The 20,834-nt window shown below is 39.8% G+C and overlaps 2 protein-coding genes across 2 annotated transcripts in view; both read left to right on the top strand.

The window, feature by feature from the left end:
• LOC123963788 overlaps nt 1–10,548 on the top strand; it is a 63,192-nt gene extending 52,644 nt beyond the window's left edge. The window contains 9 exon segments of the mRNA XM_046040833.1: nt 7,674–7,921; nt 8,052–8,200; nt 8,277–8,402; nt 8,494–8,655; nt 8,794–8,995; nt 9,565–9,695; nt 9,816–9,975; nt 10,070–10,173; nt 10,291–10,548. Coding sequence (XP_045896789.1) covers nt 7,674–7,921; nt 8,052–8,200; nt 8,277–8,402; nt 8,494–8,655; nt 8,794–8,995; nt 9,565–9,695; nt 9,816–9,975; nt 10,070–10,173; nt 10,291–10,424 — 1,416 coding nt within the window. The 3' untranslated portion in view covers nt 10,425–10,548.
• An 821-nt stretch (nt 10,549–11,369) lies between these two features.
• Nucleotides 11,370–19,342, top strand: acat1 (acetyl-CoA acetyltransferase 1). The gene is made up of 12 exons (XM_046040652.1): nt 11,370–11,507; nt 12,222–12,269; nt 12,360–12,477; nt 12,669–12,764; nt 13,290–13,390; nt 13,750–13,893; nt 14,154–14,304; nt 14,390–14,485; nt 15,378–15,491; nt 16,048–16,112; nt 16,763–16,920; nt 18,935–19,342. Exons 1-12 carry the CDS (start codon nt 11,457–11,459, stop codon nt 19,053–19,055), a joined length of 1,263 nt encoding a protein of 420 aa, XP_045896608.1. The 5' UTR covers nt 11,370–11,456; the 3' UTR covers nt 19,056–19,342.
• Nucleotides 19,343–20,834: the final 1,492 nt, after the last annotated feature.

The raw sequence follows: 20,834 nt of genomic DNA, 5'->3' as shown, positions 1-20,834 counted from the left end.
TTCCCCCCCCCCCCCCCCCCCCCCCCTTTTAATCTCTATACTTTCCCCCACACCACCCCCCTTTTTCTATCTCTTGAAGATACACACACACACACACACCCATACACAAATTGCCTTTAAACATCTTTAATACCAACAACCAAGTACTGTTGTGTCTGTTATGTATGTCACCTGTTACGTGTTTCGTCATCTAAAAAAAAAGTTGCAGGTTTTACATGAATTGTAACTCTGAAGGTAATTGACGCTGAAAGTGTGATCTCCGGGAAGTTCCACGTGGGTTTGGTGGAACTTGGCGAAGTATAAGTGTCATTTATAGTTGCACATTTTATATACTGATGCAGATGTAAGTGGGTTTATGGTTGTTAACATGATTTATTTTATGTTTTCTGTCGATAGTCATAGCCCACTGCTGTATTTCTACCGTGTTTTTAATACATTTTTATGTATTTTATTTTATTTTGCCTTTTCTTTCTCCTAACATTTTTGGCTGTTAGAGACTGTTACAAAATTCAGCATTTGAGCTTGTTATGTGAAAGACTGAGTAGCATACCACTCTGTCAAATGACCTGCACATATGGTCAAAAATAAACCTGGAGCTACAAAAACCTCTGAAGTAATTATGTTCTGTGTGGCATCTAATTCCATGGGCAACTAGCTCATCATTTCCTTAGCTTGACATTCAGTTGAGATATTTAGTACCTTACATTGCAGCCGCTGTCTGCCTGCAGCATGTAGTTGCAAATCTGAGTGCTTGACATAAGCTAACGCTAGCTGATTAGCATGTTGTTTTTTGATTTTGTCTTATAACAGACACAGTTACAAAATCTTCTCAAAACTGTAAGTGTGCTGTTAACATTGTGTTACATTATTTAGCAGAGTAACGGTTCTGGCATTTAGTAGGCTATAAAGATAGCTATGAACTCAGCACAAAAATGATCGTCCATTAATTGATTATAGCGGGATAACTTTGAGGACGTTATCTCTTAACTCACTTCTCAGCGTGAGAAATACAAGGTGTGGAATGCACGTGTCTCATGGCGAACGCGTGAGACTTGAGAGCCCTGCTGCTATATCACACCACAGTTGAATTTTCAGCCTTTGTTTAAAACAGAGCAGCTGATAGTAGGAAGAGCAACAACCTGCTCATTTCACTGCATTTACCCTAAAGGCTAGAATACATGTGCACTCCAAATTTAGCTGTAGTTCTGTGTCCATGCTAACTAAAAACACTGTCAGTCAAAACATCCACGCGAAAAAGAAGGAAGACATGGCTGGTGTCTTTAAATAGAGTTGCTAAACGCCTCAGCTCACTGAGATCACCTCACTGAAAGAACCCATCTCTGCATTGTGGGGAGCAAGGTTTGTTGATGTGTATGCATGTAGAGTTGACCTATGCCTTATGACTGTTCAATCAATAGGTGAGAAGTTTACCCCTTGAGACACAGCCCCACTCGTTTGCATAATGAGGCAGAAATGTAAAAAGGGGAGACAGAAATGAATACCTTTGGGGAAAAATATTAAGACATATACATAAATAAATACTTTTAAAATTAACTAAATAAAGTTGAAAGTTAAGGACAATATATATATATACATGGGGTGGCATGGTGGTCTGGTGGATAGCGCTGTGGCCTCACAGCAAGAAGGGTTATCTGTGTGGAGTTTGACTGGTTGTTTGTCTGTGTCGCCCTACGATGGATTGGAGGCCTGTCCAGGGTGTACCCTGCCTTTTGCCCAGTGACAGCTGGGATTGGACTGGGATTAGCAATTTAAAAGAGATACCGTAAAAACCTAATTTAATAGCCAAATCCCAAATATCACGATTTATTTCAGGCAGGATCACGATTCACGATCTTATCACAATTAATTTTCCTGTTGGTTTTTAAGACTATTTTGTTATTGGTTTAAAAGAGAAAAATAACACTACTTTATTATATAGCCTAATGAATCATTTAAACAGCAAAGAACTGATTCATTTTGTTCTTCCCATGAAAAAATGGGCTGTTTGCTTCAGCATATTTAAAAACACAAAGACAGGGAGGGACTTGTTGCAGATATTGGTTTTGCGTTTACAGTAGCCAATAGCGCTGAATGTGCATTACGCCCCCCCACCCTGTCATGTAGACTTTGCCGACTTATTGAGCTCTCAGTGAATAAACACTGCGGCCGGCCCGGGACCTAACACAGCCTCCGAAACCGACAGAGGCCAATTTTGACGACGGTGGTTCTTTCCGGGTTTGACTCTTTGCACCCCGGGGCTGACTCAGCTAATAAAGGACAGCTAACAACATCTGTAAATCACCTCTTTATTGAGCATTTTTTAAATTTCTGTATTAATTTTCGCTTTCGGCAAACATGGCCCTCCATAACCTATGACAGAAATACAGTCATTGTAAGGTTTTTTTGATTAAAGAGCAGTGGACCACGATCAACCACATCTTTACCAAGACCTGTAATTAATACAAAGGTGAATAAATAAAGAAGCAACTCAAAAGAGATCAACTTAAGTCTCATTGTATAATATAATTTATGCCTACTTTTATTTTTTTAATGTATTTTTGGTACATTTAATAGGATGTTTATTTCTTTATTGAGCATTTCTTTATTTAATTTCTTTTTAATAGGATGGCTAGCTGCAGGGCTAACTCAGCTAATTAGCTAGGGGCTAGCTGACAGCTAACAACAAATAAAGCAATGTCCATCATCAAATCATGGAAAGTTGGAGGAGGACATTAGAGGGAAATACAGAACATATTTTCTCTATAAAGTATGATCCACTTTCACCACAACCAGTGAATAAAGTTATAAAGTTGTGATTTTGTACAGTAATCAGGTTTCCCAAAGTGTGCCCCTTTTCTAAAATGGCATGCTCAGACAGAAGGTGAATAGAGGTGCTGAAGCCATGTCAAAATCTTATTTGGTGTGAATTTGAGTTGTGGGGTGTCAAAATACAACAAAAGACTGGAACATGGACACAGAGGAATAGTATTACAGGATCTGGTTGGTCACCTAGTCTAATAGGGTGAACTCATATCCTGCAATAAAGTAGGCGCGATCGGGTAAGAAAAAAATTCCTGTAATTTTCTGTAACAACCTTTTTTAAAGTTTTAAAGTGTTTATTGTTTCCTGTTATTTACTGTTTACTGTTTACTGTTTACGGCGGATAAAGAAATATTAGTCATTGTGCTACAAATTGTGGTTAACTCACAAAATAACCCCAGAGGCCATCAAGTTGTCCATCTTGACATTTTGTTAATTGCATTGGTTGTTACCAACTTGTCAGCCATTCTGAAAGGTCGAGGGGCATCCCGCCGACAAGGCGACTGCGTAGAGTGACGTCACAGGTAAAAATTTTTGTCACATTACAAAACGATTGTAAAATGAGATGCAGTTTGTAGTTCCCTTAACTATATATGACATATGCAAATTGATATACAGAAAATATCAATATTTAGCATTTGTGCATTGCTGAGGATGAATTTGAGTATAACTGTTTAAAAGAATTAAGGGAACACTTAAATCACACATCAGATCTCAATGAACAAAATAGTTTAAAATTCAGAATCTTTACTGTACATTGTAAACAGTCAATGGAAACCAAAATCACCAACCGATTGAGGGCTGGATTCATGTGCCAGTATGCACTCCTATCCAGTCTGAGGCATCAGTGAGCTCCTGGACAGTCTGTGGTGCTACTTGGTGGCATCTACAGTCTATGCATCTGATGCACCGATACATAACATCCTCAATTTATTCTCAATTGGATTCAGGTGTAAGGAACATGAGGGTTGGTCAATGGCATCAAGACCACACCATCAATGACCGTTGTCAAACCGGTCATGCTGGATGATGTTGCAGGCAGCATAACGTTCACCAAAACGTCTCCAGACTCCTTCACGTCTGTCACATGTGCTCAGTGTGACCCTGCTCTCATCTGTGAAGAGAACAGGGCATCAATGGCGGACCTGCCAATTCCAGGTGTTCTCTGGCGAATGCCAATCAAAGTGCTCGGTGGTGGGCACAGATATCACTAAAGGATGGGTCCTCATGCCACCCTCATGTTTGGTCAGAAACATGCACACCAGTAGCCCACTGGAGGTCATTTTGACAGTGCTCCTCTGCTCCTTTCTTTCGTACAAAGGAGCAGATACTGGTCCTGCTACTGGTTTGATGCCCTTCTTACAGCCCTGTCCAGCTCTCCTCGTGTAACAGCCCGTCTCCTGATATCTCCTTCATGCTCTAGAGACTGTGCTGGGAGACGCAGCAGACCTTCTTGCGACGGGATTTATGGATGTGCCATCCTGGAGGAGCTGGACTACCTGTGCAGCCTAAATGGTGCTGCCTCACGCTACCAGTAGTGACAAGGACACTACCAAAACGCAAAACTAGGGAACAGTCAGTCAGGAAGGAAGGAAAAGGAGAGAGCAAAATCCATGACCACCACCTGCAAAACCATTCCCTTTTGGGGGGGTTGTCTTGATTGTTGCCTCTCCTGTGCACCTGTTGTAACTTTCATTTGCACCAAAACAAGAGAGACTGATTCACAATCGCTTATGCTTACTAGCTGGACAGACTGATATCCCTAAAGTGTAACTAACTGATGATGTTATACTGTGATGAGAAAGTTTTTTTTTTTAGCAGTGTACAGTGTAAGAAGAAGCTGACGTTACTGGGTGTTGCTATATGTAATAATATTGTCAGCTAGTTTAAAGCTCAAACAAACTCGGCATGAGAAGTAAAGGAGGTTTGGAATGACAAAAGTGACTAGTAAACTGTCACGTACACTCATTAGGCAGACAGGATAGAAAACACTCTATGGACTGCAAAGAAAAGAAGACATCTCCCGTTCAGTTGTCACTTAATCTGGACTGGTTCCACCAGCCCATCTGCTATTCCACTCGCCCCCCTCATCATGCATCGCCCAGTTCTTCATCCTGCGCTCATAGGTGACAACTCAGGGATTTGTGAGTTCTAACTAGGTTAACCTATGCACGTGCTATTGCATTTGGCAGTTTGCGCTAGCAATTATATAGAGCATATGTCAGTACCAAACATTCAAACTCCCAACTTGTCACATATGCACTCTTGGTCAAGCTTTTTAACGCCATGGGTACTCCTTTAGCAACGTTTTTCAACGTGTAGGGCTACGCACTCAAGTTAGCGGCATCAACTATGCAATGTCTGGTCAACTTAGCAATAATAATATGCAACGTCCAGTTAGACTTTTAGTTACATTTGTGAAACGGCATGTTGTTAATGTTGGGAAATTTGGTTAGGTTTAGGCACCAAAACTAAACCTACTAGGTTTGACTTAAAATAACATTACTTACATTACTTGACTTACGGAAGTCAAGTAATGTTAATTGAGTAACTTGCATAAATTATGTCACTTATGTAACTTCAATTTTAAATTTTTGTTTCACGCGGGTTACGAACACCAGTCTCCTGGCTGAAAGTCTGGTTTCAGGCCCACCGGTCGACCCCAACCACCTACTTGCTCATACCTTTCTGTTAAATATCCTACAGCGTTAAAAAATGATGCTAAGGGGCTCCCAAGTGCGTTACAAACTGATGCCAAGGTGTCTTGACCATACATCCATATATGACGACTTGGGAGTGAGAACGGGTTGTCTGTACAGACAACTGAAATAAAGTTTGTTTAAAGAATGGTAAAAAATTTAATCCTACGTTATTTTCAGTGAATCTTATTGTGTCCTTTTTTTTCTGTTTTCCTTCAGATGCACAAGTGTTCCAGCTGATTACTGACACTTTGGAGAAAGATTATTCTTTATCTGTCACTTCTGGTGCAGATTAATTTACCTTTTGTGATATGTTTTGATTTTACTTATTAATACACTGTATAGTTAGGATTCTGAATTAAAGGACAGTGTAAAGTTTGTCCACATATATTATCAGAACTGTACCACAGGGCTCAGGAGAATATTGTGAAAACCAATATACAACTACATTTGAAAAAAAAAGTAAGCTAAAGAACAGAAAAACAAACAACAACAACCCTCTCAGCCAAAAGACACTTCATTTCTCAATTACTGTGACAATTGCTTGCAAATGTAAAATTTCATTTTGTGACATTGCCATAATTTATGTAACAGCAGAAAAGATGATAAGGAAGAGATGCCACAGACTGAAGCAACAACAAGAACGCAAATTAAAGAGTATGGTATGTCAGCCGGGCAGCCCGGGTTTGCAACCAGTATTAGCTTCATTTTGTGCTCACATGGCTCCCTCTCTTGTGTTCTTTGCTCACTACATCCACTGATTCATTATATCACATACCAAGTGGACATTAAGGAGGCTGTAGAAATACACTCACTTTTGAGAAGCAACACAATGAAAGCTGATAATCAGAGCGCGGTTCTGAGCCTGTGAGATGCTGTTGGTGTCTATGTCTGTTGCCATTTGGTTATAGTGACAAATTCAACCATTTAGAAGAATGTGAGCTTATAGAGGGCCTAAGTGTGTCCAGATAATTATCAGTGCTGCTGTCTGATATTTGCCCCACATATTATAAAAACGGTTCCAGCACATAAAGCTTTGCTCCCCGAATTTGCATTAAGTATGTTCCTCATGGAATTTAACAAGTTAAATCAAATAGAAAGAATCGCAATACGTAACAGTGAGAAACAATACTGTTAAATCACCAACAACTCGAAGGGCCTGTGTAAACGCTTTTCTGAAACAAAACAATATGTTCCTACAGTTCATGTTCTGATCCACATCATGTTCATGCAGGCCCAAGCTATTCCAACCGTTTACCACATCTTACTCTTCCACCCCCCGACTTTCTCTCTCATCACTACAACTATTATATATCTCCTGTTTTTCTAAATGGACCTGTTCAGACACTTGCAGGAATGTTTTATTGCCCCATCATGCATCATTCTCTGCTCTTTATCTAGCAACCAAAACATTGAAATGGACTGTTTCAGGAAATACCCAACTAGTGCATTACAACTCTACATATCAGCAGAGCCTGACAGGAAGAATAACTAGGCTACCCGGAGTTATTCCTTCTTCTCTGCAGTAGAAAAAAGGAATCATGGAAGGTGCACTGGCTGTTAAAACTGGGATGATAGTTGTGATTCTTGCACACTGTGGAGCTGTGCCCACTACTTCACCCAGCCAAGAAGAGCAGTCTAAAGCCCAGGTAAACATGAGGTGTTCTCAAATATTGCACAATTTTGGTGTTAATTTATATATTAAAAGTTCCACCCTTTTTAAATGTTGTGATATGAAAAGGAAAAATGTTCTTCCTGATAAGAGAAATATTAATTTCCTACCAATGCCTACCTCTGTAGTCATTTTGTGGGAGAGTGAACAATAAACTGTGTGGCTGATATTAATCAGATAAATTGGCAAACAGTAATGTTAGATAACATTCATGCAGTGTTCTGTTCTCCAGTCCAGTGTAGGAATGGTGTAACTAATAATGAAAACGACTTAATTACAAAAATTCTATTTGATTTAATGGAAATCTTGAGGATTATAACAAAAAATGACAATTTTAAAACCTTCTTTATTCTTTAATCTTCTCTATTTATCTGTTCTTTAACTTCTGCATTTAAATTTCAAAATTACTAATCAGTCAAATTACACATGTATAGAGTTTTATCTGTTTATTAGAATTGTTCTCGCCTGTTTTCTTTATCCAGGACTATCTGTCTCAGTTTTTCTCTGATGTGGGTGTCAGTGCCCCAGGCAGTGTCTGGCGCAGCTCTCTAGACTCCTTTGAAGACACTCTCAGAAAAATGCAGGGTTTCTTTGGCCTGGAGGTGACAGGGCAGTTGGACTCCAACACCCAGGACGTGATGGCTCGTCCCCGCTGTGGTTTCACAGATGTGACCAGATATGGCCACTTTGACGGTCGACCAAAGTGGGACAAGTCTGTGATCACATACAGGTACTACACAAGACCTCCATATCAGAACAAAGACCAACAAGTCTCTGCAAGCAGTTCATCCAAACATAAAGCACAATGAGCTCCTGTTGAGAGACTTTATAAACCATTTTCACTCTCGCCATTGCCATAGGATAACCGAATACACACCAGACTTGAGTCAAAGTGATGTGGATGCGATCATGGCCAAAGCTCTGAAACTCTACAGTGACGTCATTCCTCTGGATTTCAAGCAGATCTACAGCGGCACGGCTGACATTATGATCACATTCAAGGCTCGAGGTAATGCAGTGCCTTTAGTGGCTTTGAGAAAATGTTTGATCTAGTGTTAACTTTATTGTTCTCCTCTCAAAACCAGACCATGGAGATTTTGCTCCATTCGATGGGAAGGGTGGGGTCTTGGCCCATGCATTCTCCCCTGGAGAAGGAACCGGAGGTGACACCCATTTTGACGAAGACGAAAACTGGACTCTAACCTCAGCAGGTGCTGACATTAAAGAAACATTGTTATTGAGTTGATATAATGTTACAGCTGATTACGGGGCCACAGTAATTTTATCAGTGTGTATCTGCAGGAACCAACCTGTTCTTGGTGGCAGCCCATGAGTTGGGCCATGCACTAGGATTGGCCCACTCTCAGGTTCCGACAGCCCTGATGTATCCCACCTACCAGTATGTGAACACAGTGGGGTACGAGCTACCAAATGATGACAGGCAAGGAGTTCAGGCCATCTACGGTGAGAGCTCTACCAATTCATTACAACTTATGGGGTATAACATTTCAGAAAAAGAGCATTTTTCATGAAGGCACTGACAGAATATCCTTAATTAAAGAGCTTTACCAGCGCCCTTTCTTTGTCTTTTCTCTCTCAAAGGAGTCAGAGCAACATTAGGTCAACCGACAACTAAACCTGACCCAAATCCACAGCCTACCATAAAACCTGTGCCAAAACCACAACCTAGACCTGAGCCAGATCCTGAACCCACATCTAAACCTCCTCCAGACAGGTGCAGCAGGGACCTGATTTTTGATGCTGCAACCTCCATTCAGAGCAATCTTTACTTCTTCAAAGATGGGTGAGACATTTATACACATATTTTTGATTTAGTCATTTAAGTTTCACAAAAACATGCTACTTCCATTAAATAGCTTTTCCAAAAAAAAGTGACAACTGAACGGGAGATGTCTATTTTTCTTTGCAGTCCATAGAGTGTTTTCTATCCTGTCTGCCTAATGAGTGTACGTGACAGTTTACTAGTCACTTTTGTCATTCCAAACCTCCTTTACTTCTCATGCCGAGTTTGTTTGAGCTTTAAACTAGCTGACAATATTATTACATATAGCAACACCCAGTAACGTCAGCTTCTTCTTACACTGTACACTGGTAAAAAAAACACTTTCTCATCACAGTATAACATCATGTTAGTTAAACTTTAGGGCCATCAGTCTGTCCAGCTAGTAAGCATAAGCGATTGTGAATCAGTGTCTCTTGTTTTGGTGCAAATGAAAGTTACAACAGGTGTACAGGAGAGACAACAATCAAGAGCTAGCTAATAGTTATTTTGAAAGTTAAATGCTTTCAGTAAGATTTTTTTTTCTGTCAGTGCCAGTTTATCATTGAAGTTTGTGTTTTGTTTTTTGACAGGCATTTCTGGAAGAGGAGCAGCTCCTGGGACGGCATCATTATGATGAAAATTCAGTCTGTCTGGCCTGGAATCAGCAAAGTTGATGCTGCCTATGAGTATGGAAAAAGCAGTACTGTCATTTTCTTTGAAGGTACAAAATAAGCTCATTCAAAAATCCACAAAAGGCTTTTTTGTTATTTAAAAATTACAAAATACATTAAATAAATGCGGTAACCAATTAGGAACATAATTCTACCTTTTCACGTCACAGGGAATCGTTACTGGAGGATCAGAGGAAACACTGTCCTACCTGGTTATCCCAAACCTCTCAGAGATTTTGGCTTCCCCACATCTGTCACCAAGGTAGATGCTGCTGTCCATGTGTCATTCACAAGCAGAACCCTCCTCTTTGCGGGGAACCAATACTGGAGGTGAGTAATGTCGCTGGCTATAAACATCTAGGCTGAAACCAGATATATATAGACACCAGATGTTGATGAACACCTCTCCATATTACTCATATAGCTACAATGACAGGAGTGGCAGAATGGATGCTGGGTACCCAAAATTGATTCACACAGAGCTCAGAGGGATTGGCAACAGAGTGGATGCTGCCTTTGAGAACAAAGGTAGGTAGCAGTGTGCAACAAAAGTGCAATGATATAACTTCTGTCATGAATTGGCACTATGAATTGAATAGAATTATTTCCTGTTTGGTGATACCAATGATGCATCCCCCTTTTTAGGTTTCCTGTACTTTTCAAATGGATCCCGACAAACGGAGTACCACTACCAGCGAAGGAGAGCGCTGCGCACTCTGTTAAACTATGAGTGGATGGATTGCACACACACATACACACAACTCCTGAGCACAAAATAATAGCTATGGTATACTTCACTAATCCTGAGCTTAAGCAGGCTTTCCTGTAGAAATCTGCATAGAAATACAATATTTGAAAAAAGAAATACATAACAAAATAGCTAATAATTGTGCAGGCAACAGCTTCTTGTTATGCAGTCAATGTTTATCTTGGAAATGCATGAATCAAACATGTTTTAAATAAACTTCAAAAGTAAAAAAATAAATAAATCATGAATGAATTGTGCTTCTTCATTATGCCTGAGTGTGAATTAGGATGCACTAGAATATGGGAAATCTGGCAACTTTGGTGTGTGTTTGAAACCAGGTGAGTTGACTAGGAGATTTGATTTGATTTATTAGGTTTCCCATCTTCCTGGGGTCCACACAAAACACTTAACACCTGGGGGAGCCGAGATAGAACCGCCGACCTTCCGATTAACGGCCAAACCGCTCTACCTCCTGAGCCACAGCCACCCCATATATAAAAACACACTACACAATCAATAGACAGAATAAATACAAGAAAAGACATGACTTTTCACTCTGATATCATCTGAGCGCCTCAGAGGTCACACGGTAGACAAATAATGAATAGTGTGCACAGCTGAGCAACCAGCGGGTGAAGATTTGTTTTTTCACTGCAACAGCAACTGTGACCGAAGCAAAACACCCCAAATCAGGCTGAGCCTGAATGATCCACTTGAAGGCTTTCAGTACTGGGCACACCATTCCAGTCTTGTCCAGTTTCAGTTTAACATATAATTTATATTCTGTTCAAAATCAAAACATATATCTTTAAATGTAGTTTTCATATGTGTTAGCGCAAAGTTATTTATATTAAAATGAACTTATTTTTAAGATACTTATCTTGTGGAATTCATGGAAACTAACGCAAACTGTGATTTCATTGCTAAAACTACAACAACCATAATGCTCAGCCAACGATGACGTCAGGAGAACACACCTCTTACTGTGATTGGCTAATGTTTTTATATCAGCGCTGCATGTGTATGTGGGCTGAAGGTGAAGTGGATCCTTTCCCAGTCAAAAATGTCATCCAGTGGACTTTTAACCATGCGCGCTCACATGTGTAAACGCCTGGTAAGTGAGCGTGTGTAAAACGATTTGTTTGGGTTTGTCTGTTATATTGTTATATTGCATAGGAGTGCTAACGTTAGCTGTAGAAACAGTCTGGCTGACTGTCTGTGAGTGTAAACACAAGGCCCTGGTAAACCTGGAGCAGCACAGTTAACGTAAACCTTTTTGTGTCAGCTGAGCGTCCTTGATTGAAGTAATGCAACAGCCTGAAAACACCTGGTAAATGCTCCAGGGGGCTCGGGTGCTTCAGTGAAGCTATCTCACATCAGTCGCTAACGTTACGTTTTTCTCAAGTTAAGAGCAAGGTCAGATTCTGAGCAAAGTAGATAAGGCGCTAACAATTAACTTACAGCAACAACAGTCTAGATACAAAGCTAACAAATACAGCAACAACAGTCCAGCTTAAATGAAAATATAAAAACCGGTGCCAGTTTGACTGACAATATCTAACGCTAGCTTAAATAGCAATTTTAGCCCATGGTTTGTCATTAAGTAACGTTAGCTTATGTCCCCTGCCTGTGTCTGTCTTTATTGTTAGCATAACTAACACTATTGTATTTCTCATGCTTCTCTAGCTTGAATGAAGGTTTATTTGGCGAAAAGTGTATCAGGTTGCTTCAGGTCGAACTGCAGACTTGACTGGAAAGATAAGATAGGAACAGGGACTCTCTCGTGTATGGAAGATGAATTACTCACATCATTATCCTGCCATTGTAGGCTCACAAGTACCTCTCAAGAACCTACACATCTCGGCCTTCGCTCAATGTAAGTTCAGCACCTGAAATTTCAAATTCTCATCTCAGTGAAGTGTTTGGATTGCAAGCTATAATGCAGACTTTAAATGCCTGGTTTCAGGAAGTCGTCATTGTCAGTGCAGTCCGCACTCCAATGGGCTCATTCAGAGGCAGCCTGGCAGCAGTACCAGCCACCAAACTGGGGTCCATTGCCATTAAGGGAGCCATAGACAAAGCAGGTATTTGGGTCCAAATGTAACACCAGCTGATCACAATCCTCAGCGGGCACTGTGCAGCCATGGCTAGGCTAATACACCAGATGTAACAGATGATCAGTTTTCTCAGTTTCACATGAGTGGGTGAATTTCTGCATCAAAGAAAAGACAGCTGTGTATATTTAGCAAGTTGGCTTAATGTTTCTTGTGTTTAGGAATCGCTCCTGAAGAGGTTAAGGAGGTTTATATGGGCAATGTGCTTCAGGCAGGAGAAGGACAAGCCCCCACAAGACAAGCGTTGCTTGGAGCAGGTATGACCACACTGATATATTTTCACCCTCATTGGCATTGCACTAAAATACTGATGTCCAGAAAGAAGCTACACATGTGCTGTCTTGACAAATCTGAAATAATTGACACAGGTACTAAAAGCAGGATAGTCATCTCTTCCCCATTTTTAAAGGTGACTGTGAGTAGCTAATTGGTCCTGTTTCTGTAAACATTCGTAATGTAAAAGCCGCATATCATACATGCATTACCGAGGATACAAAATATGAAAACCAAAAGCTTGCAGCTACACTGTGGCAGAAGCAATCAGAGGCCTCTATTGATATAAACGTTACAGGAATTTTAACTGATGTGAAAACATATTAGAAACATCATAGCTACGATTGCCAGTTCTGTTGTATCACACACAACACATTGCTGTGACATATTATTATAGTATAAAATATTTGCTTTGCTGCGCCAGGCTAACACCAAAAAAACAGGGGTGGTCAGGATAGCTTTTTTTTTTTGTTTATTGATTTTTGCAAATGTCTCTGTTGTATCTTCAGGCTTGACCCTCAGCACTCCAGCAACAACCATCAACAAAGTGTGTGCTTCTGGGATGAAGTCCATCATGATGGCAGCTCAAAGTCTAATGTGTGGACACCAGGTAGCATGAGTATTAGCATTACGTACACTGTCTCTCTTCTGCTTGCAATTACAGTGGCAGAGGAATATTTACTGTACATATAAAAACACAAATCTGATTCCTGACAAGATAATTGACACCTGATGACAGTATGGTCACCATAGACTTGGCCTCAAGACTGAAACTACGCTTCTTTCAGTTATATGACAGAATGATTGTAATTACCAAATCCACAATAAGTTACCGTAAAAGTGACCTAATGAATTTATACACATCTAAACTACAGTTTAGACATAACATGGATAGAGGATAACTGCAAGTCAAACAATAGAGTGTAGTTGTCACAAAAGATATGTGCATAGAAGTCTGTGTGCTTTTAGGATGTGATGGTGGCAGGAGGCATGGAGAGCATGTCCAACGTACCTTATGTGATGTCCAGAGTGACCCCAGCCTACGGGGGAGTGGCAATGGAAGACCTCATTGTCAAGGATGGACTCACTGATGTCTACAACAAATTCCACATGGTAACCACCAACCTACTGTTAAATATGACCTTGTTGAAAATCTTTTGACATTAAATCTTTTCAGGATTACAGTTTAAAGGTAAATATTGATTTACCGTGTATTTTTGAAATACAATAATGTTTGTTCTGATATATTAACTATAGCTACCACAAACTCCTGCTTCTTGTGTAATTTTTTCATCACTTAAAGTGAACGTGTTATTTCATCAGTTTCATATTTGATCTCTCTTCTGTTGCTTTTGCCTTGCTGTCTTTAACAGGGCAACTGTGCAGAAAACACAGCCAAGAACTGCAACATCACCAGAGAGGAGCAGGACGCCTACGCCATCAGCTCATACAGCCGCAGCAAAGCAGCATATAAGTCTGGCATGCTGGCCAAGGAGATTGTACCAGTTAGCATTCCCCAGAGAGGTACAACAAGTCGGTCTAGGGCCAGTTACACTGGTCATTTTCTTTCTATAGCACAGCATATCTGATGTTGATGTGATTTTCGTAGGCAAACCTGATGTGGTGGTGTCTGAGGATGAGGAGTGGAGGCGGGTCGACTTCAGCAAGGTTCCCAAACTGAAGGCAGTGTTCCAGAAAGAGAATGGTAATGATGCAGTTGTCATTACCTTCAGTCAGTCATTCATCATCTGAGCTGGGGAATAACATGAAGGCTGACTAAATAGATTTGCACAGATAAGAGTTGCACTTCATACTAGGGCTGGCCAATAACGCAATAATGATGATTATCGTGATATAATTTTGCTCTAACAATATAACAAATGTTCAATATAATTTATTTGAATCACAGATGAATTAGCACTTATTTTTTACTATTAAGAGATTTGTTGAGGAAAAGAGTGTGAAAAAGATTTTAATTTTACTCATATTTCTTGAAAAAAATATTTTGTCATAATAGTTTTGAATGTTCTAGCTCAGATTTGTGAAGTGATCCACTGTTTGGCATCAAGTGTTTGTTCTGACTATAAAGAAAAGTTTAAAACCACAAATAACTATCTGGTTTCTTCAACCTTCAATCAGGAGCAAAAATCAGCCTTTAAACCTGAATGAAATAACGATTTGACATTTATCCTGATAATTATCAATATCGAATGATGTGAAATATTTTTATCCTGGTAACATTTTTGGCTATAGCGCCTAGGTTTCGTACCTTGTGATGTTGTGTTTCAAAGAAATGGAAGAAAATCAGATTTCCTGCTTCTCTCAGATACAGTGCATATAAGTTACTCATTTTGCATTTTTCTGCCACTTATTTACCTTCCATCCTGGAATTACCAAAAATCCTAGGCTTGTTATTCAAGTCATACTATTCTGTTGCTCATAAACTTTAATATGTAAACTTGTGTACATTTTGACAGATTTTTCTCAACCGTAACACCATTTGTTGTGGACAAAGTAATAATAGTATCAGAATGGTTGCTCTAAGAACCTTTGTGTTTTAATGTACATCTTGTTCTGATTGGTCACTTGCTTTTTAGGCACGGTGACAGCAGCCAATGCCAGCACACTGAACGACGGAGCCGCTGCTCTCGTTTTAATGACCGCAGATGCTGCAAAGAGACTGAACGTCACTCCATTGGCCAGGATAGTCTGTAAGATTTCCACACGCAAATGCAATTGCACAATAGGGGACTTTCTACTGTTCACTACTGAATGTATAGTAATAATTCCCTAATAGGCGTGAGACTTCCTGTCTGTCATCAAGGGCTATATGGTGGGCAAATGGGGTATAATGCCACGCAATAATAGGTTTTAACAGGTCAAAGATAAGCACATTTCATGTTATATTTGCAGTTATATATTTTAAAAACCCTTTTCCTGCCTTTTAGTAAGAGATATTGTGAGTGGGGAAATGGAGTGGTTAACAGTTTGTGACATCTGTGCTGCAGGGGCGATGTAGAGTACCTAGAAAACGTACATCTGCACTCTATTTTTTTATTTTTATTTTTTTGTCATAAAGAACACGTGCAATGTAAAAGCCATTATCAGGTTAAAATAGAAAAGATTAAACAAACTTATTTTAGTAGACTATTCTACGCTCACAGAACATTTTACAATCACAGCTTTTTGTTGTCAGACTGAAATGTCTGAGTATTGGACAGTGTAAGGTAAAGCTTGATTGAAACAGGATTGTGTTCTTTCACATAGCGTTTGCTGATGCTGCGGTTGCACCCATTGATTTCCCCATTGCTCCTGCATATGCTGTACCAAAGGTGAGCATGTAGTTAATAGTATCGATCACATTTTTTTTGGCCCAGATCAAGGTCCAAGTCTTTTCATAATGGGGATCTGCCAATACTGAGCCCAATCCGATACTTACACTGACAAATTGATTTTAAATATGTATCTGGCAAAATGACAGTAACATCTGTGGTTACTAAATCACTTTATTTTTTTACAGCCCTCATAAAGAGGTGCAGTATTTATCTGCTGAAGTTGATAGGTCCAAAGGTAAATATTAGTCACTGCTGGCTGCTAACTGTGGTAGGCTATTCAGTTATTGGGCTTCAGGTAGCAGTGGTTAAAATATAATTCATAATGAAAGCACTTGCTAATCATTGAACACAAAGGACTTTCCAAAAGTAAACAATTCAACCAGGAAGTGTTAAAATATTTGTTTTATATCGTTTCCACTTCTCTTCTACTTTTATAAAGAGGTTTGTGTGTATGTGGTAAAACATGTATAAAATCAAACAAACATAATTCCATAATCCATGTATAAGTAATGTAAATCTGGTGTAAACAGTGGCATATCTTTTATTATTCTTTAAAGTTAAAGTCCAAAAGAATTATAAAATTAAAATCTGTTTACCAAAATGATAAAAATATGTACTCTATCCTCAATCACGTGTGTGTCTGTCAGGTTCTGGATGCAGCGGGGCTGAAGAAGGAGGATATTGCCATGTGGGAGATTAATGAGGCCTTCAGCGTGGTCGTGCTGGCCAACATCAAGATGTTAGACATTGACCCTGCAAAAGTCAACATCAACGGGGGAGCTGTTTCACTGGGACACCCCATCGGGTAAGCAGCTGACAGGGACTCTGGAACAAACTCTCATCATTCTTTAGGAAGAGATCTGGGGCCTGTACTACGAAGCGAGGTAACTGGCTCATCCAGGTAACTTCAGGAGTAACTTCATGACGTCGAGTGTAACGTCTTGGGTTAACCCGTACTACGAAAGGTGGATAGGTGTTACCCAAGGTCTGTTGCCATGGCAATTTGTTACACACCACTTGATAAAATATGTTAAGATTTCATCCTGACTTGTTTCACTGCGGTTTCAGCTGAAATTACGTTATTCTTAACACAACAGCATTAGGCTACGTTCAGACAGTGAGCCCTGCAGCCTCTGTGATTTTAGAGTGGAGATCTTAATTAATTAACACACAATCCAAGGCAAAAATCTCTTAAGGTGCATGATAGTGATTGTGGGCTAAACTCACAAGTATTTCCTCACTGCTAAATCTGATTGCAAAGTTTAATATAACTTTCCTGTGTGTGTGTGTGTGTGTGTGTGTGTGTGTGTGTGTGTGTGAGTGTGAGTGAGTGATGGTGATGTAGCAGGCTTGCAAAGTTAAGTTTCTCTCATAAATGTGTTGTTATAATGTCAGAAGAGTTTTTTTACTTGTAGATTACCTAATCTTGGAAATTAAATTCTGTCTCGGATTGCATATAAGGGCCATTGTATCTTTACATCTTAATGATATTACACATAGTCTAAATGAAGAGTCCATAAAATAAGAATTGGCCTACAATAAGAACACTGTGAAGATAATTACAAATTTACTCCATGCAAAGCCAACAAGCCTCCCTTGCTTTGTCGGCCACCACGGTATTAGATTTAGGAACACTCCAACGCGCACCAACTCCAATTAAGTTAACGCGGACTCCGCTAACATCTTATCCACCGTCGTAGTACCATTTAACTCCAGTGTAGGCGGTCAGAGTTTATCAACCCTGAGTTTGCCTGATAACCCCCGAGTTAACTCTGAGTAGGTTGAACTCGATTCGTAGTACAGGCCACTGGTCTAAAGAGAAAAGAATACTGCCACTCAGTTTTTCCCAGGAAAAAAATGAGCTCAGATGAGGAACTGATGTGACCAGTTTTTATTTAATATAGCCACCGTTTATCTCCTTCCTCCTCTTTTGCCCTGTGATGTAGAAATGCATTTGTTTTGCCATTTTTGAATCTGATTACGAGACGAAAGAATGAGCTGTAACTGACAAAGCAGTTAGACAAATTATCCATAAAAGTATCCTATGGACTTCAAATGACCTAAAAAAAATTGACATGGTTAGCAGATATGTAACTGCTGATCACTGCTGAACCTAGTAGTTGTTTGTACTTTAAACAAATCATGAAAATGGTCCACTGGTTGTATTCATAGGACCGGTTTATCAGTTTCCTATATGTAACAGGAAACCATTATACTTCTCTTTGCCTCTCAGCATGACCTTCAGCCTACTTTCTCCCAGTGGGGGGAAAAAAAGTACTAGACAGTGAAGTAATGAGTGGAGGTCATATCTGACAGGGTATTTGCTACTTGATCATCAAAAACTAGTGCTACTGAGGAAGTGGCCCTAATCATGAAGGACATAATACAATCACAGTACAGTTTTAAGTTGGCCACTAGGTGCTGCAATTTTCCTTGACTTTGCTCGTTCATGTTGCAGTGGGTAACATGTCAGACACAAATTCTGAAAGGGCCTCTTAAAGGCAGCTTTTCTCATCTCCTTCACCAGTGGAATAGCAACCACTTGGCAGGCATCTTCTGTGTCACAGAGGACAGGAGGAGCGCTTTGTAGAGAGCATTATTTGTGTTCCCTTCAAAACTACAGGCATTGTAGACTCAACTCACAAGTGCACCTCTCTGTACACTTTCCCAGAAAATATGTCATCAACAGCATTTTAGAACAGACCTAAAGAGAATCGCAATTCAGTCATCGTTTGGATGGGTCAGGGCACCAAAATAGCAATTTTTGTAGAAAAATGCTGTGTATTACAACTTTCACTTTATTTCTCTTCTCCTGTCAGGATGTCTGGAGCAAGAATTGTGGGTCACATGGTGCACAGCCTGAAGTCAGGCCAGTACGGTCTGGCAGGCATCTGCAATGGAGGCGGTGGAGCTTCATCTATTCTGATCCAGAAATTGTAGGGAAGGAAAACGTATCTCTCCCGGATGCACTCTTTGTTAAATTGTGTGTTAATTTCCTGTTGGCTCGAAATGGTTAAGGCATCTGTAGACTCCCTTTTACTGTGAAGAATGCATCTGTTACAACTTCACTGCTAGTGACTTTACTCAAACAAGCAAAGTAGGGCTCGACTCATGTGACATCAGGACTTCGGTGTTTAAAACACTCCTTTTGTTTAATATTGTGCAAAAAAAGGATTCATATTTAACTCTTGACTTGAAATGGTTAAATAAATAGTTTTTGGAAACTACTGTTATTGATCTTCTGTGATAATGGGGTTGATGGTGAATAATGGTTTTGACCTTCAGTAATTCACTTTCCTTTAGTTTCACCAACGATACAATGCTTGGGTTTTAATATTTTTATGCGTATTCTAAAATATATTGCAGTAATATAGAGTCAGCACTACAGCTTTTAAGTTGGCCACAATGCTGAACTCTACCTTATATTGCCTTTACACAGCAGGCGTTATAAGGTCTATTTATATTTGTGTTGTTGCTGCTATAATATGTGGTAACAGTACCAAGTCATCCCCCTGGGTAAATGATAACATCCACTCTGAGAAAAGAGAATGTAGACAAGCAGAGCAATAAGGGGAAAACCACATAAATGTTTGTCCACTACACTCAAATGAAAGACCTGATGATCTAGCTGAATCACAAAATTAACTTATTTCACTAATCTAATCACCACAAACAAATCCAGTCCTGATCGTCTCTTAAACAAGCCAGCCTCCAGCCTGTTTTCACCTTTGGTGGAGGGTTTTTTGTAGAGAAGATCAACCGAATAAGAGCATCTATCAAAACTCTTAGCCCCCCAACTCCCATACTGAACCTCCTCACACCTGTCCCATCTTAATAGAGACATTCTCCCCCATTTCATGGGTCATTTGATTTGATACTGTTTCCTACACTTGTTCTTCCATATGCCCCAATGACATTATTATTATTATTATTATTATTATTATTATAAGTGGCCTCAGTACAACCTCTGCTAAGGAAACTGCACCTAGATCCTAGCATACCAACACATTATAAACCTGTTTCCAAGCTACCATTTACATTAAAGATTTTAGAAAAATTTGTCTGCAAGCAACTTCTGGAACTGGTCCAAGAGAATGACATATTTGATAAATAATAATCTGGCTTTCGTCAGAAACAGCACTGAGCAGCACTCCTCAGGGTCACAATTGACATTCTCATGCAGCTAGGTTGGGATCTCTGGGGTAGCACTAAACTGGTTTTCTCTTATTTATCCAAAGTTTTTCTTATCAGCTGATTACAAGACATCCACCAGTGCTCCTCTGACTTGTGGGGTGCCTTAGGGGTCAATTCTCAGGGGAATTTTATTTTCATAATATGTAGGGCATCTGGTCTGTCAGTTTGACTGTGTGCTTTATCACTGCTATGCTGATGATGCACAGTTTTACTTATCCGTTTCGCCTGATGGCCTCTCAGACTTATCCTCTCTGCACAAATGTCTGGTCGAAGTTAGTAACTGGATGTCTCAAACTTTTTTCCAACTAAATCACAGTTCAACTGAAGTTCTGGTTCAGATCAGGTCTCTACAAGCATCTTCCAACACATTGGTTCATCGGCTATGAGTTAACATTCCTCTTCCAAAAACCTGGGCGTCATTTTTGACAACCAACTCCAAGGCAGTTATTCAGTCTTGCTACTTTCACCTGAAGAATATTGCATGAATTCGCCCCTTGTTATCTTTCCCGACATTAGAAAAGGTCA

This window comes from Micropterus dolomieu, linkage group LG23 (assembly GCF_021292245.1).
Source record: "Micropterus dolomieu isolate WLL.071019.BEF.003 ecotype Adirondacks linkage group LG23, ASM2129224v1, whole genome shotgun sequence".
NCBI lineage: Eukaryota > Metazoa > Chordata > Actinopteri > Centrarchiformes > Centrarchidae > Micropterus > Micropterus dolomieu.
Note: the sequence above shows the minus strand (reverse complement) of the source record. Positions and strands in the feature narration are given on the sequence as shown.